At 48.7% G+C, this 14,153-nt stretch overlaps 8 protein-coding genes across 8 annotated transcripts; 3 read left to right on the forward strand and 5 right to left on the reverse strand.

Annotated features, from left to right (window-relative positions):
• Positions 1-1,076: 1,076 nt before the first annotated feature.
• On the forward strand, positions 1,077-2,037 carry UREG_04049 (uracil phosphoribosyltransferase; the record flags this gene model as incomplete). Its single annotated transcript, XM_002544486.1, has 4 exons — positions 1,077-1,237; positions 1,331-1,689; positions 1,745-1,916; positions 1,986-2,037. 4 exons carry the CDS (start codon positions 1,077-1,079, stop codon positions 2,035-2,037), a joined length of 744 nt encoding a protein of 247 aa, XP_002544532.1.
• Positions 2,038-2,452: 415 nt separating this feature from the next.
• On the reverse strand, positions 2,453-3,011 carry UREG_04050 (uncharacterized protein; the record flags this gene model as incomplete). The annotated part of the gene is made up of 3 exons (XM_002544487.1): positions 2,453-2,619; positions 2,699-2,981; positions 3,009-3,011. The coding sequence occupies 3 exons, from the start codon at positions 3,009-3,011 to the stop codon at positions 2,453-2,455; spliced, it is 453 nt and encodes a 150-aa protein (XP_002544533.1).
• A 1,295-nt stretch (positions 3,012-4,306) lies between these two features.
• Positions 4,307-6,311, forward strand: UREG_04051 (uncharacterized protein; the record flags this gene model as incomplete). The annotated part of the gene is made up of 6 exons (XM_002544488.1): positions 4,307-4,721; positions 4,777-5,187; positions 5,261-5,652; positions 5,879-5,931; positions 5,988-6,109; positions 6,286-6,311. 6 exons carry the CDS (start codon positions 4,307-4,309, stop codon positions 6,309-6,311), a joined length of 1,419 nt encoding a protein of 472 aa, XP_002544534.1.
• Positions 6,312-6,924: 613 nt separating this feature from the next.
• On the forward strand, positions 6,925-7,952 carry UREG_04052 (40S ribosomal protein S3aE; the record flags this gene model as incomplete). Its single annotated transcript, XM_002544489.1, has 5 exons — positions 6,925-7,026; positions 7,082-7,107; positions 7,171-7,669; positions 7,745-7,846; positions 7,911-7,952. The coding sequence occupies 5 exons, from the start codon at positions 6,925-6,927 to the stop codon at positions 7,950-7,952; spliced, it is 771 nt and encodes a 256-aa protein (XP_002544535.1).
• Positions 7,953-8,186: 234 nt separating this feature from the next.
• Positions 8,187-9,113, reverse strand: UREG_04053 (uncharacterized protein; the record flags this gene model as incomplete). The annotated part of the gene is made up of 3 exons (XM_002544490.1): positions 8,187-8,314; positions 8,546-8,852; positions 8,934-9,113. The coding sequence occupies 3 exons, from the start codon at positions 9,111-9,113 to the stop codon at positions 8,187-8,189; spliced, it is 615 nt and encodes a 204-aa protein (XP_002544536.1).
• A 1,090-nt stretch (positions 9,114-10,203) lies between these two features.
• Positions 10,204-10,572, reverse strand: UREG_04054 (uncharacterized protein; the record flags this gene model as incomplete). Its single annotated transcript, XM_002544491.1, has 1 exon — positions 10,204-10,572. The coding sequence occupies one exon, from the start codon at positions 10,570-10,572 to the stop codon at positions 10,204-10,206; it is 369 nt and encodes a 122-aa protein (XP_002544537.1).
• A 592-nt stretch (positions 10,573-11,164) lies between these two features.
• Positions 11,165-12,097, reverse strand: UREG_04055 (uncharacterized protein; the record flags this gene model as incomplete). Its single annotated transcript, XM_002544492.1, has 2 exons — positions 11,165-11,383; positions 11,447-12,097. The coding sequence occupies 2 exons, from the start codon at positions 12,095-12,097 to the stop codon at positions 11,165-11,167; spliced, it is 870 nt and encodes a 289-aa protein (XP_002544538.1).
• A 727-nt stretch (positions 12,098-12,824) lies between these two features.
• UREG_04056 (uncharacterized protein) lies at positions 12,825-13,996 on the reverse strand (the record flags this gene model as incomplete). Its single annotated transcript, XM_002544493.1, has 2 exons — positions 12,825-13,247; positions 13,448-13,996. The coding sequence occupies 2 exons, from the start codon at positions 13,994-13,996 to the stop codon at positions 12,825-12,827; spliced, it is 972 nt and encodes a 323-aa protein (XP_002544539.1).
• Between the last annotated feature and the right edge of the window lie 157 nt (positions 13,997-14,153).

Consider the following 14,153-nt stretch of genomic DNA (forward strand, 5'->3'; position numbering starts at 1 on the left):
CCCATCATGATATTAGGGGATAATGGGTCGCGCAAAAGGGGAACAAGAGCAGCTGCAGATCCATCAAACAGGTCTTCGCCAGGTCTGCATCTCCGTGCAATGAGGCAAAAATCCTGTCCCCATTTTCAAGCTCGTCAAAGGGGGCCCTGGGTGGATTTAAGTAGTCAATATCTCGGGAATAACCAGCTTTTCCTTGAGCTTTTGTGCATCTACATTTCCCACTCGGATGAAACGTGAAGCATTTCGAAGATCGCGACTGCCAAGGTGCTAATACATAGCCCTAGTCGAGATCGGCGATTTAGGGCGCGGCGAGTCACGTGGCGAGCAGGGTATCCAGAAAGGCCTTTGCTTGAATTGGAAGGGTCCCCGCAGTCACAAAGAATGGTTCCCTCCTCTGCAGGACTGGGAATACATAGTTCTAAAGATGTGCAATGACGCCTGACTGAGGATTTGAGATAGTTATGTATTATAGAGAACAGATAACTAAGTAAATGAAAATTGAATACAAGAATAACCAAGTGTGAGTGCTCAAAGCAGCGCCCCAAAGCTCCTCTGGGTCTAGTTCCAAACAAGTATCTGGCTATTATTAGGAAGATATGCTTCTGCCTCTTTGATCGAGCTGGGTGGTGGGAGTCTAGAGTTCCAATTTACTGCTTAAGCCATCCATGTGCTTCTCACTGTAACCAAAGTGAACTGACTTAACAGCCACTCCATTTGTCTTCAGTGCGATCACAGAGCGAATCAGCATCGCTGCCGCCATCTGCAATGAAGTGCTGCAAGTTGAACTCTATTGCCACCTCTGGCTGCTTGTCTGTTGTCTGGTGATTAGGCTCTCTGTCGCTCTGTGCAAGCACGACGACCAGCCAGTGCGCACCCCACACGCCGAGAGCTGTGGATATGTTGCTCTGCGGCATCCACCAGCTGTCACTGAGGAACCGATTTTGGTTTTTCACCTTCGAAGCTCGTTCTTTTGTTCTGAGCATCAAGCATTCCACAATCCTTGTCCTAGCCTGCCTCAAATCTGATTCTTTCTTTCGTTCCGAGTCTATTGACAGCTTTGCAAGCTGGGCGCTGCTATGGCTTCCACGGAACAGACAGCAATTCCCGCGCCCGTCCAGGGTGTCGGGCCCCTATACAAACCTGACGGCGAGAAGCCAATTGCAACGGTGTCTCAAGAGGTCTCCTGTGAAAATGTCCACGTTCTACCCCAGACCTCCCAGCTGATTGCTCTCTTGACGTAAGTGATGCCCAAAGGAACCCGCAATCGTACAGAGTCGAGCCAAGGCTTTGACAGTATGGGCATTGAAGCTAACTGTGATTTCCCTTGAAGTATGATCCGAGATGAACGCACTGCGCGCGCGGACTTTGTGTTTTACTCCAATCGTATCATCCGACTTTTGGTCGAGGAAGGATTAAACCATCTGCCCGTTGTCGAGCAAGGCGTCACAACACCCGTGGGCCAGACGTACCTTGGAGTAAAGTTCCAGGGAAAAATATGCGGCGTGTCCATCATGCGTGCTGGCGAGGCCATGGAGCAAGGCCTGCGTGACTGCTGCAGATCTGTGCGCATTGGCAAGATCTTGATCCAGCGGGACGAGGAGACCTGCCAGCCCAAGCTCTTCTATGAAAAGCTTCCGCAAGATATTGCTGATCGATGGGTCCTCCTCCTCGACCCGATGTTTGCTACCGGTGCGCATAGTTACCATCTTGGTTTTCTTTCTGGGCAACACTGACGGCCATCTAGGCGGATCGGCGACTATGGCGGTCGAAGTGTTGAAAGCAAAAGGTGTTCCTGAAAATCGGATCCTATTCGTCAACCTCATCGCAAGTCCGTCCGCAGTGGAATCTTTTGCTCGGAAGTTTCCTCAGTTGCGTGTTGTAACAGCGTTTATTGACCAAGGATTGGATGAAAATAAGTAAGTGTTGTATTTGTGATATTTCTGGGTAGCTACACATGGAACGGAATGTACTGATTCTCTTCTCAGATACATCATACCGGGGTTGGGCGATTTTGGGGACCGCTATTACACGCTGTGAGAGGGGAATCGAATCGAAACTCCACGATTACGGGCTTCACTAGTTGAATACTCACTATTCAGGGTCGATCATATTCCCCGATTCTTGCGAGCCACATTCTCGATTGCGGGCTGGTTCCACTCAACTCAGGAGATGTCAGGAGGAAGACGTTTACCATTATGTCACTAATTCGCTTCGGAACTGCGCCTATACCCCGAAGCGGCAGGCATACCTTTCCCCTCTCATTCATCATATATTAGGCAGCGTAGATAAAGCAGGGTGTTGCAAAAAGCCACGGCCCGAGATATAGGCGGAAGAAGTAAATAATTTATTCGAAATTACACATGGCCATTGATGCATGTTTCCCCATATAAGACAACCCCAAACGCCGGTTAATGCAAAGAAGCGAGACTCCATAGCCCGTTATAAGAGATCCCTAATATGCGTCCTCGTCGTCATCCACGAATGGTACTTCGTCTCGCTCAGCCGCGTTGCTTGACTCAGCCGCTGGTGCTCCTCGCTCTGCGTCCTTGCCACCCTCTTTGGCAACGGCATCACAAGCATCGACCCAATCCGAGTATACGTCCACAGCCGCGGAGAGATCTAAGAATCATCGAAACTCAGCGATCCAGAAAAAAATACCCAGTTTTGTTCTTCCCCTGAGGGTTTTGCGGAAACTTACAATTGATCCCCGTCTGGAACCGCTGGCCGCATATCTTGCACGTCAAGTTCCCCAGGCCCAGTTTCTTGTTGAGTTTGATGAGGATGCAGTTCTCGTGGTTGCAGAAGAGGCAGGAAAACGTTGTGGGGAGCGGCTCTCTCTGGTGCAGGAGGATTAGTATCGACGACGGAGTGCTGCTGTAGCTCAACTCGTTAAGAGGGACAAACCTTTTTGGGTCCGACTGGCTTGCGACTGGACTTCTTGCGTTTTCCCTATAGAAACGGGTGTTAGGACCTTTCCCTGCCTGTGAAAATGGGTTTCAATACTGTACCATTTTCTAGCTATCTGAAAATTCAAGGAAATATGTCGCTTTCCCGCTTCAGAATCGCGAAATGCGAAATATTGATTTCAAATAACAGTCGCGATGAAACGACAGCGCGGTTGTTCTCAAATGCGCTGAGATGGTATGGAGATAACCTAATCTAAGGAGTCCGGCGTTCGTTAGTTAGTTAACGTAAATGACCACCCAACAATCCCAGCCACTCATCAGTTGAACCCAGTCAAAGTTCAACTCTCTGTCAAAATGCAAACAACATGGTCAACGAAGCTGCTACAAGGAAGCAATTGCTCATTTACATAGGCAATTAATGCCTAATTTTGAATTCACCGCTATAAAACATGGAGTAAAACTGCACTTGGCATGTTGATTTACAGAACAACAACACTCACAATGTGAGGAGCTAGGTCGAATGAGCTACAAGCAAGGGAATAACTAACTATGTCAGATGAGCATCTCATCTCCAGACGCAGCGGAACCGTGCCGATGACCCAGAATATGTTCAACAGCGGTTTATTGCTCGTCATCATTTCAAGCAGAAAATATTGCATGGATGGCACTGGCCCGTTTGAACCCTTTTCTGACGACTTGCAGCCCCAAGCATGCTCATTGATGGTTAGGAGTACTGTTGTACTGGACTTTGAGTCTACAACCTCACATTAGCCCAGTTCACATCGGTTTCTAGAAAGCAAAAGATTCGCTTTGGCGAAATCCTAGGTCATTGTCAGACAGTAGACTGTCGAGCTCTTCAGGCGGAGAGGTTCAACAGCCTTTGTGGGCCAGTAGGTTTCAAGCAGTAGGTAGCTCATAGTGAGGGAGCGGATCATAGCCAGCCGGTGACGCTATGATTTGGAAATGAGCAATCCGAAGCTAGAATGTATAGCTACATAAATTTTGACTTGGGTTTGATTAATCTAGATGATGATGAGAGCGTGTAACTCGAGGAGAAACCCCTTGAGGTTCGAAGCAACTGAGCTTTGGTTGGGTCTAGCACGCCGGCAAGCTAACTAGGCGGCCAGGCCTTCCCCGCATCCTGGCCCTCACCTCGAGCTGTCGTCAGGACGGCATCAGATGGAGTCTGGTGATCTCTTTGTGTTGCCACTATTTCTCATTCTTCGTTTGTCTTCTTCACAAGTCCTTGTTGTTCTTCCACATTGTGGCATGTCCTTATTGGCCACCAGCTGTAGTTCGAACTCAACTACCTGAGAGCTCAAATTGCCAGCGGACCAGACCTCTTCCTCTCACTTCCTCAACACCTACAATCTGGCGTGAACTATTTTACCACTCGAAACATGGAGCAAACCAGCCAGAGTGCAACACTGAACGAGATCCTAGCCACTCTCAAAAGCATCCAGCATGATCATTCAAAGCTTTCACTCGCAGTCGATACAATAAGTGCGCGTGTAGACAAACTTGCGGTTGCTGATCCTAAAACAATCGTAACACATTCTAAGGATGCTACCTCAAATCAACCAACTTCTATCCCCTCTACGCCGACTCAACCCTCGAAACCCTCCATTTCAAGCGAGGATGTGAGCGCAAAAGATACTAAGCGAAGTCAATCTACCACGTCGCGCATCATCTTGACAACCTACCCCGGTCAGTCGGGTATAGATCCCATACCGATGGATTGGGGTAACAAAGAACCCATTCGACGAGGGCCAGTGGTCGTGAGTCGACATCAAAACACTGTCCGGAGACGAAATGGTGTGTTTGACAGATCTCATTTTACATTCTTGTAGTTTGCTGACTCGAGCTCTAGCAATCGGTGCTCACGGCGGTTCGTATGCTATATATCATGCGCTGGCGGTCGCAAGCAAGCACTTGGACCTTGAACACAGACCGGATTTCACGAACACCGAGCCAGCTGCAAACATTGGACCATTTCCGCAATGGGCTGATAAGAAGAAGATTGTATCTATGGACCCGCTGGGGCATTTGGCACCGTGGATCTTCAAAGATATTATCACAAAGGAGAATATCGATATTCGGCCCACGATCGCGGTAACGAAAGCACATATGAAACTACCGGAGCTGGAACAAAGTGTGCGTTCAGGGCGCTTGGTGCCAGATGGAAAAATCTGCCTAAATGAAATGGGAGAATTAGCCGTCACAAAAATAGCCGTGGAGCCAGTTTGGTATTTGCCCGGCGTCGCAGAAAGATTCGGAATAGGTTAGCAAACCCTAAATTAACGAAGTTGGAGTCTGCAGCGATTGTGCGACTTTGCGCTGATATCGGTTTGTAGATGAGGGAACGCTCCGCCGCGCCCTTTTCGAGGTCACTGGAGGCTCTTACCCCGAGCTGATCACCAGAGGAGACATTAAACTCTTCCTTCCACCGATTGGCGGGTTGACCGTCTACTGTTTCGGCGATCCCGCAAAAATGTCTGATCCCAACGTGCGCCTTGCTCTTCGTGTCCATGACGAATGCAACGGGAGCGATGTGTTCGGTTCAGATATTTGCACTTGCCGTCCTTACTTGATTTTTGGAGTAGAGGAAGCGGTCAAAGAAGCGCAGAAAGGAGGGAGCGGCGTAGTAATTTACTTCCGCAAGGAGGGTCGTGCACTTGGCGAAGTCACCAAATATCTGGTGTATAATGCCAGAAAACGTGGCTCGGATCGTGAGAACCCTATTATAGTATGTTCCAGCGTTTCTCTAACTTCGATATTAGGTGCTAGTGAGTACTTCAAAAGGACGGAAAACATTGCTGGAGTCAAGGTAGGAGAGCCAAAATGTTGCTTGTGCTTTAGATGTTTGATGCTGATGGTTCGAAGGATATGCGATTCCAGGCCCTGATGCCGGATGTAAGCTTTGTCCGCAGATCCTTATATCCGTGACACAGTGATCTAATAAATCGCCATAGGTATTGCATTGGCTGGGCATAACGAAGATCGATAGAATGCTTAGCATGTCCAAGTAAGGAGATCCTTTAAGGAAAATTTGAGTCGTATCTTACTGACGAATACCTCCAGCATGAAACACGATGCTATCGTTGAACAAGGAATACCAATTCTTGAACGAGTCCCAATTCCCGATGAATTAATACCGGAAGATAGCCGCGTCGAGATTGATGCAAAGATACACTCTGGTTATTGTATGTCACATAAAGTTTTCCGACCCTGTATATTGGATTCGAAGTGCTGACAGCAGCAAGTCACTACTGGCCATGTAATGAGCATGGACGAACTTTCCAGCGTTCAAGGACGTGCTTGGGATGATCTTGATGTAAGTCGTTCGTTGTCACGGTGTTGCACCATTGCTAACGGCTAGCTAGCATTGATACGGGTCGTTATTAGACTGTAGATAAACCTTCTCCTACTGCGCTGCTCACATACTCCAACACGCCTGTAAGCTGAAATCTTACAACGCTGATATATCCATTCGTGGGATATAGCTTCCATCCGTATTAGATTCGCTCCCTGGCTAGGAAGTCGGTGGACTTGAGTTGCGGTCACACCGCCTGATTTGAAGGTGATCCTCGGGCTGGAAGGCTGACGGGTGAAAGACTGTCATATAATCCGATCAACAAGAGAAAACTTATAAGAATATCATATTATCTGCATTGTGCAAGTTTCTATTACTTCGGGAGGTTTTTTGTGATTTCCGAGATGCCAAGAGTAGCTACACTGGCTGACTAAGGTAAAATGCCTTACATAAACAGGACTAGGCCTCGTTCGGTTTTAGCGCACACAACTCGCTTAGTGGGATTTTGTGTGGGATTTTGATTTTGAGATCGAACCCTCGTTAACGGCGATTCAACACCTCGACTGCTCCATTTACGCCAAACGAATGCGATAATTTGTCTATCTTTCGCAGCAAGATAGACCCGAATCGCAAACATGGCTGTTGGAAAGTACGCAATTCCGAATTCACGAGCGCTCCGCCGCCTCAGCTCGCAGGGAATATATCATGCTGACTACCGATAGGAACAAGCGTCTGTCGAAGGGCAAGAAGGGTCTTAAGAAGAGAGCCCAGGACCCCTTCTCGAGAAAAGATGAATACCTGGTCAAGGTGAATTTGCGAATTGTCTTGAATCCTTGTGAATATCATTTTCTGACTCTTATAGGCTCCCTCTACCTTCGCGACCCGAGAGTATGGCGAAATCTACACCCAGATGCCACGGCTTCAGGAAAACGACTGACAATATTACTATAGTGTCGGAAAGACGATCGTGAACCGAACCGTCGGTCTCAAGAACGCCAACGACTCCCTCAAGGGCCGTATCTTCGAGGTCTCCCTCGCCGATTTGCAGAACGACCAAGCCCACTCGTTCCGCAAGATCAAGCTCCGCGTCGATGAAGTGCAAGGAAAGAACTGCTTGACCAACTTCCACGGCATGGACTTCACATCTGACAAGCTCCGATCCCTCGTCCGCAAGTGGCAGTCTTTGATTGAGGCCAACGTCACCGTCAAGACCACTGATGACTACCTTGTCCGCCTCTTCGCCATTGCTTTCACCAAGCGACGATCCTTCCAGGTCAAGAAGACTACCTACGCTCGCTCCTCTCAGATCCGTGCCATTCGCAAGAAGATGGTTGAGATCATCCAGCGTGAGGCCTCTACACGCACCCTCACCCAGCTTACGAAGCTTGTTCCCGAGGTTATTGGTCGTGAAATCGAGAAGGCCACCCGGGGCATCTACCCTCTCCAGAACGTTAGTCGGAATCTTCAAGGCCGGAACCACTCCTTGGGGCGCGAGCTGACTGGTGATTTTTACCCTCACATTTAGGTTCACATCCGCAAGGTCAAGTTGTTGAAACAACCCAAATTCGATATCGGTGCTCTTTTGGCTCTCCACGGTGAATCCAGCACTGATGACAAGGGCCAAAAGGTGTGTATACCCCATGCATCTAATATCATACGGATCGTGCATTGATTCTGACTGCACTATCTAGGTCGAGAGGGAATTCAAGGAGCAGGTGTTGGAGAGCGTCTAATTTTAACGATGGGTCTGATGAGATGAAATCTTCCTCTGTCTGTATGGTCTGGTCTTTCTCGATGGCCTCGTTTTAAACTACGGAATTATACTCTAAATGAAAAGGCGTCGTTGTCTTGTTTGGCTGTCTCATCTTAGGCATTCTACTGCGTCTCCTATCAGAATATGAAGATTGGGCACGAACCATGTATTTTTCTCAACGGATATAGGCAAGTTGTGAAAGTTCAGGTAGTGTTTATAATAATTCCGTGACGAGGCTGAAATTTCCTGGTTCTTCTTTTCTCTTGGTGTCCGGTGTTCGCGAAATCTGAACAGATGATGGCGAGTAAAGCCTTTGTTCGTAAATTGCCACACTCAATGCTTCTATAAACTAAGGTACTTAATTTAGAGAAATCGGTATCTATACAACTTACATCGAATTCTGCAAGGATCTAATATGCCATGCACCCAGAAATCTATCCAGTCATGTTAAACCTCGCTGAATGGACAACACCGCACGAGATTACGACAATGTTTTGTAGAATTTGACAACCGCTGCGCACGTTAGTAATGCCTTCTCGTGTAGCAAATGGGCTCCTAAAAGCTTCAACACACCTTCCTGGAACGCTTGTGGTTTCTCAGCAATCACCCAATGCCCGGCATCAATATCTACGAGCTCAAATGCCGGGAAAAAGGACTTGATAGCATCCAGCGACGAGTCTTTAACATAATGGCTCCTTGTTCCGCGAACAAAGAGTGCCGGGCCCTCGAACTTGACTGCGTTTCCCTCGGGGGAGAAGGGGAAATCGGCCATGTTATCGAGCCTATCGCCTAGGGTTTGGACTGGGATGCGGAATCTATAGGTGTTGTCATCCTTGGAGCGCACGAGATTTGTGAGAAGGAAACTGCGGATTGCTTCGGACTGTATAAATAAGAAAGAAGTAATGTCAGTGAGTGTCCAATGATCGCATAGTAAGGGAAAAGATTGTGCATGGAAACATACTTCCTCATATGGCTGCAGAATACTATCCGCTTCTTTCTGCTTGGTCACTTTTGCACCTTCGATCTCCTTCATAGCTTTGATATACTTGGCGAAATCTTTGCTCAGTGGCGCGCGCACGGGGGCGTTTTCAACAGATATCACTCCGCCGACGAGGCTCGGATGGCGCAATGCGACCGCCATGGCGGTTTTGGCACCCCTTTCGTGCAGCATTAGCAAACGGCCCCTGGGTATCTGAAAGCCGGGTGAACTTGCATCGAATGTCCAATCAGAACCGGATCTTTCAGCCTGTTTTCATGAATGAATTGTTCCACGTCGGTTGCCATTGTAGGATAGCTGTGCTCAGTATGATGGGGGGAGTCGCCATGATTCCGCAGATCCTAGCAATAACGCAAAGAAAGCTCATGAGTAACTGCGTGCGCTGTGGGAATAATCCGGATGTGTGCTGGGCTTTTTGTCTCACGATCGTGTAAATATCGGTGTTCAGAGTATTTGCGAGTGCCCTGGATGAGGTTTTTTTCCTGGTCAGTATTCACACTTCTTCCAAACGGCAAAATCAAAAGGGCTTTGAGAGTCTCTCCTTACTTACTCACAGCCCGATTATTTTGCTTGGAGCCGAAGAGCCCATGCATGATAATAATCGGGTTTCGCTTGGGTTCGGAGGACGCATGTTGGGACTGCCGCCCGGGCCAGAGATTATAGGCCAATTGAAGCTGGGGATTCGCTCGCGAAGAAGAGAATGCGCGACATGTTTGAAAGGAGGACGCGCGATATAACCCAAGTATCGAGGACCTCATTGTGCAGGTAGATGTCTCGCCGGCTGGCAGTCGCTGGAGGGCGCGAAATGAATTGCTACGAATCTTGGCATGTAGGATTCGGAGCTTTTACGGGCGTTGGGGAGTGACGACACAATTTGACAAGGATCAGGATCCCAGTGGCATGCTGCTTTTGTCCATTTTCATGATAAAGGACATGGTTTGCATTTAACAAGGCCTACGGAGGCGGAGGCAATGTTGTGTAGCTCTCTCAGCCTTGCGAAACGAGAAGAGGAAAAATGACGATTCGATGCCTACGCCTGCTAAGTCTACGTACTGACGAAATAAAAGCGTCTGTAAAGAAATAGAATTGAACCATTAATATTTGGCTGAGTTATAAAAAATACACTGCCAAAAGAGTGCTATTAAAAGGCCGAGGTAGAAGTAATCAAGGTAAAATGCAGAAACAGCTCCATTCCCATAATCGCAACAAGGCCGGCATAGTCTCGCTATCCACTTTATGCAAAAAGGACGCTGGCAAAGGTGGAGAAGAAAAGCGTGAAGAGAACCCCGATCGCTGGCTTTGAAATCGGTTGCTGTGGGACGCTGGCAAAGGCAGCGTTGGACGAGGTCGCTGCGGGCGACGTTTCGGTACCAGTCGGCTTCTTGTCGTCGTCATCGTCGTCGCGATCAGAATTGGTGGCAGTTGGTGTCGCGCTGCCCGTCGCGGTAGCGTTGGATGCCATATTGCAGAAAACTTGTCCGTCCGCCACGCCGTCGCCGATGATGCATCGAACGAGTTCGCCGACCGTCCCGCCGGACGCAAGACAGTACATTCCGCAATCTTCACCGTACGTCACAACGGGGGAGTTGCAGCATTTCTCCATGGACTCTTTGTGAGAAACACCGGGAACGGCACAGGCGGCATCCTTGGTGGGAATGTCATAGGTCGTGGCGCCGCATGCCGGGTTGATGGGCGTGGACGTCGACGTCGCTGACGGGACTGCAACGGAGCTGGACTGCGTAGTGGCCATAATGAGGGTATGGGGTTGGAACTCGGGTCGTCTTGAATCGAAAAAGCGAGCTCGAAAAGATCAAACGAGTGGAAAATAATGAGCACGTTCAAAGAGTGTGTGGTGGAGAAGCGGAAAGGAAGAGGGAAAAAGGAGAAGCAGACGGAGAGAAAGCCAGCTCAAGCCTCAGGATTGAAAATGACGTCGCGGCTCGTATTCGAGGTTTCAGCTTTGTTCAACGCGAAGCCATCATTGGATTCGCCATGCTATAAGAGCCAAACAGCAGCAACGGAACTGGTGATGGTGGCTCCACTCGGCTGTGGCATTGCTGAGAAGAATGGAACCAAAGATATCGAGCATGGCAAAATGCTGGATTGTCTCTATTAAGTGCACTCTGAATATATACAATCAAGGATTCACTGATAACTAGCAGTTGCAATTCTCACTCGTTCGGTACGCAGTCAAGTTATCGCGTCGAGCGGTTCGCCTCCTTATCCAGGTCCTGAAGGATGAACCCAGCACTCAACTCGGACTTTGGGAGCCATTTTCCCGGGTGATAGTACCCTAATGCGCAAAGTGCAAACAGCATCGGACAGGCCTCGAGCACGTACAGGCACCACTCGTGCGAAAATGGATACCCATCAATGCCCAAGGCAAATTCAATGAGCCGATAGACACAACGCAGCTGGCGATTTGCTGTCAGTTGCACGATAACCCATGCAGCCATGCTACGGGTAGTGATACGTACCCAAATGAAAAGACCGGAAATGTACAGCCCAATCAGAACTTTCTTGAGATTGTCGTCGACGCTTCGCCGTAACGAATGGACACGTTGATGGAAAACGAGGACGATGACAAGAAACAAGGAGAATGTCGCCAATTGCAATGCTAACCCGCCGATCAAGACATTTGTCCCAGCTTCCTTTTCTGAGCCTTCCCAGTTACCTGCAGATGCAATCCCACTGCCGGATGCCTGAGTCAAAAAGCTGAAAACATCCGACGTGACGAATATGCGTGGCAACCAATGCGGCGGAATCCCAAAAATCCGCTGTTGGTTTTTGGCTTCGGGAATACCGGCTCGAATCAACCGTCCCATGAGCATGTACAGACTGGCGCAGATGAAAACGGGGGCGATAACGACAAGCGATGATGATAGCGCGTAGAGCGGTATGCTGCCGGGCTGTTCGACGCTGGCACAGCGGATAGCATACGCAAGGACCTCCATCGCTGCTCCAATGCAGAGGGGAATGAAGTAACCGGCATGTCCGTATTTGCCGGTCCGGGGACCGATGATGACAGTGTAGAAGAGGAATACCGCAGGAAAAAAGTAAAGGATCGTAAACAGGATCGAAGCTGGGAGCGATGGATCATAGAAATAAATGTTATCCTCAGTAGCCATCTTCGTTAAGAAATTGATATTTCTTTTAACAAGCAACAATATCGGCCAAAGAACGCCAATTGGAAATATTAGTCGTGAAAATGGGAGTTGATATAAGAGCCTATGGGCTGACGAAGCCAAACCGGGTATATATACTGTTTTTCAGGAGATCAAAAAGAGCATAACGCCGAAGCTATGCTGGGAGCCTGATTCTCCGCTTCCTCTTCAACCCTCCCTACTCGTATAATGTACGTAGAGGCCATCGTAAGGCAGAAAACCCCTTTGAGAAACACTTCAATTGAAGCCCTTCCTATGGCCAGAATCAGAGACCAGCGAATCACAAGCACGCCCTTTCTGCTAGACATTCCCAATCCTCCACTTGACGCGCTCTCCCTCGGACAATTTGCGTAATAGTGTCCTGCATCGCCATGGGCATCGCTCGCATCTTGAGGTGACGCACTCTATACGAGCGTTCGCCAGAAGGAGATGTGGCGCCAAGAAATAGCGCTGGCGGAGAGATGATTGGTGCGGAGTTTATAACGTAAGCTAGTTACCCCTAAACGGGCAGCAAGCTCGGACGGCCTACAATTCAACGCCATGCCATCTCATTCTTCTTTGTCTACCCAGGGAATCTGACCTGAGCTGCCCTCCGAGCTTCTGGACAAACGCACTTTCAGCCATGGCTTCAGCCGAATCTGCCTCCAGCTCCTTAACTAGATGCTATGCCCAAAAAACAGGCGCGTGGTCTTCATTTAGGGCCCATGTTCAACTTTTGAAACGACTCAATCGGTTCGCAAATCCACATCAATTGCTGCTGCTTCTCGGCTGAAAAGTCCAGTAGCAAATCCTGTAAGCCGTTTGCCATGCTTGCCACCTGGTGGTAACTAATCCCATTCGCCTCGACACTCAACTCGTCTGCCCACAATGAAAGCTCTGTGGCAGCGTTTTTGACCTTCTGATACGACTGGATGTGCATGCCCACAGTTTCCTTCAACCTGGAAACCTCCAAGTTAAGGGCTGCACAGTTGTCGCATACGTGATTAGCTGCCTCTAATGAAGCCTGCGCTTCCTTTTCTTCAGATTTAAGGCTCTTGAATGCGGCATCCATGTGTGATATCTCGGCCTTCTTCGTTTGAAGGCCGTCCTTGATGCTAACTTTCTCAGCACGGAGCTTACTAGTATCGAAATATCCTCAGTCTTTACTCGTATGCAATTTTATCCGGTGACGCAAAGTACTCACGCTGCATAGCCTTCCAGTATTCCTGCGGGAATAGCGGCAACAGGGACAACGGCGGCAGTTCCCCATGCAAGGGCCCGAGCCTGCTTCTGTTATTTCCTCTACTGATGACAGCAAGCATAAGGCGCACTCACCACTCTTAAGATGTTCCTATCTTCGTCCAAATTTTCTTTTCGATCTTCAAGGCTTCGTATACTGACTTCCAGAGCTTCCAGTTTTTGTTTCGCAGTTTTTCGCTCCTTCGCTCTCGCGTTGACCCTCTTCAGGGCATATTTGCTGTTCTCCTCTGCCCGTACAACCGTGATACCCGTATCTCGCTGCAAAACGGAAATTTCAACTTCAAGATCGATCGCACTTTTTTGTATCTTCATGAATCTGACCATCAAATCGCCGGCGACTTTGGAAACATATTCAAATGCATTTCCGATCATACGTATCTTTTGGCGCCTGGACTCTACGATCTGCCGACTCTGCACTGTCAGGCTCTGTTCCTTCGTGGAGCTCGTCTTATCCATGCTAGCCATAGCAGCTTGGATGGAGGCCACTCCAGCCTCCAGCGAGCTGTTTAATTCCTGCTGGCTCGCCTTAAATGCACCCTCGACTTCTTCGTCTTGCTCTGCTAAACAGATTTCGCAGCTTCTAAGCCTTTTCCCTAGCATAGCAACATCCATATTGAAATCCATGTTGCACTTTCATCCGAGTTGCTTGGTTTTTGGATTCGGAGGGCGTTGAATGAACACCATGCCGTTTGGTGCCAGGGGCTTTATTCCGGATATATCTACGCTTAAATCCCTTGATTGATTATTGGCAATTTTCTTCTATTAATAGTATCTTATTTGC

Source organism: Uncinocarpus reesii, genomic scaffold (genome assembly GCF_000003515.1).
Source record: "Uncinocarpus reesii 1704 scaffold_2 genomic scaffold, whole genome shotgun sequence".
NCBI classification, from domain to species: Eukaryota; Fungi; Ascomycota; class Eurotiomycetes; order Onygenales; family Onygenaceae; genus Uncinocarpus; species Uncinocarpus reesii.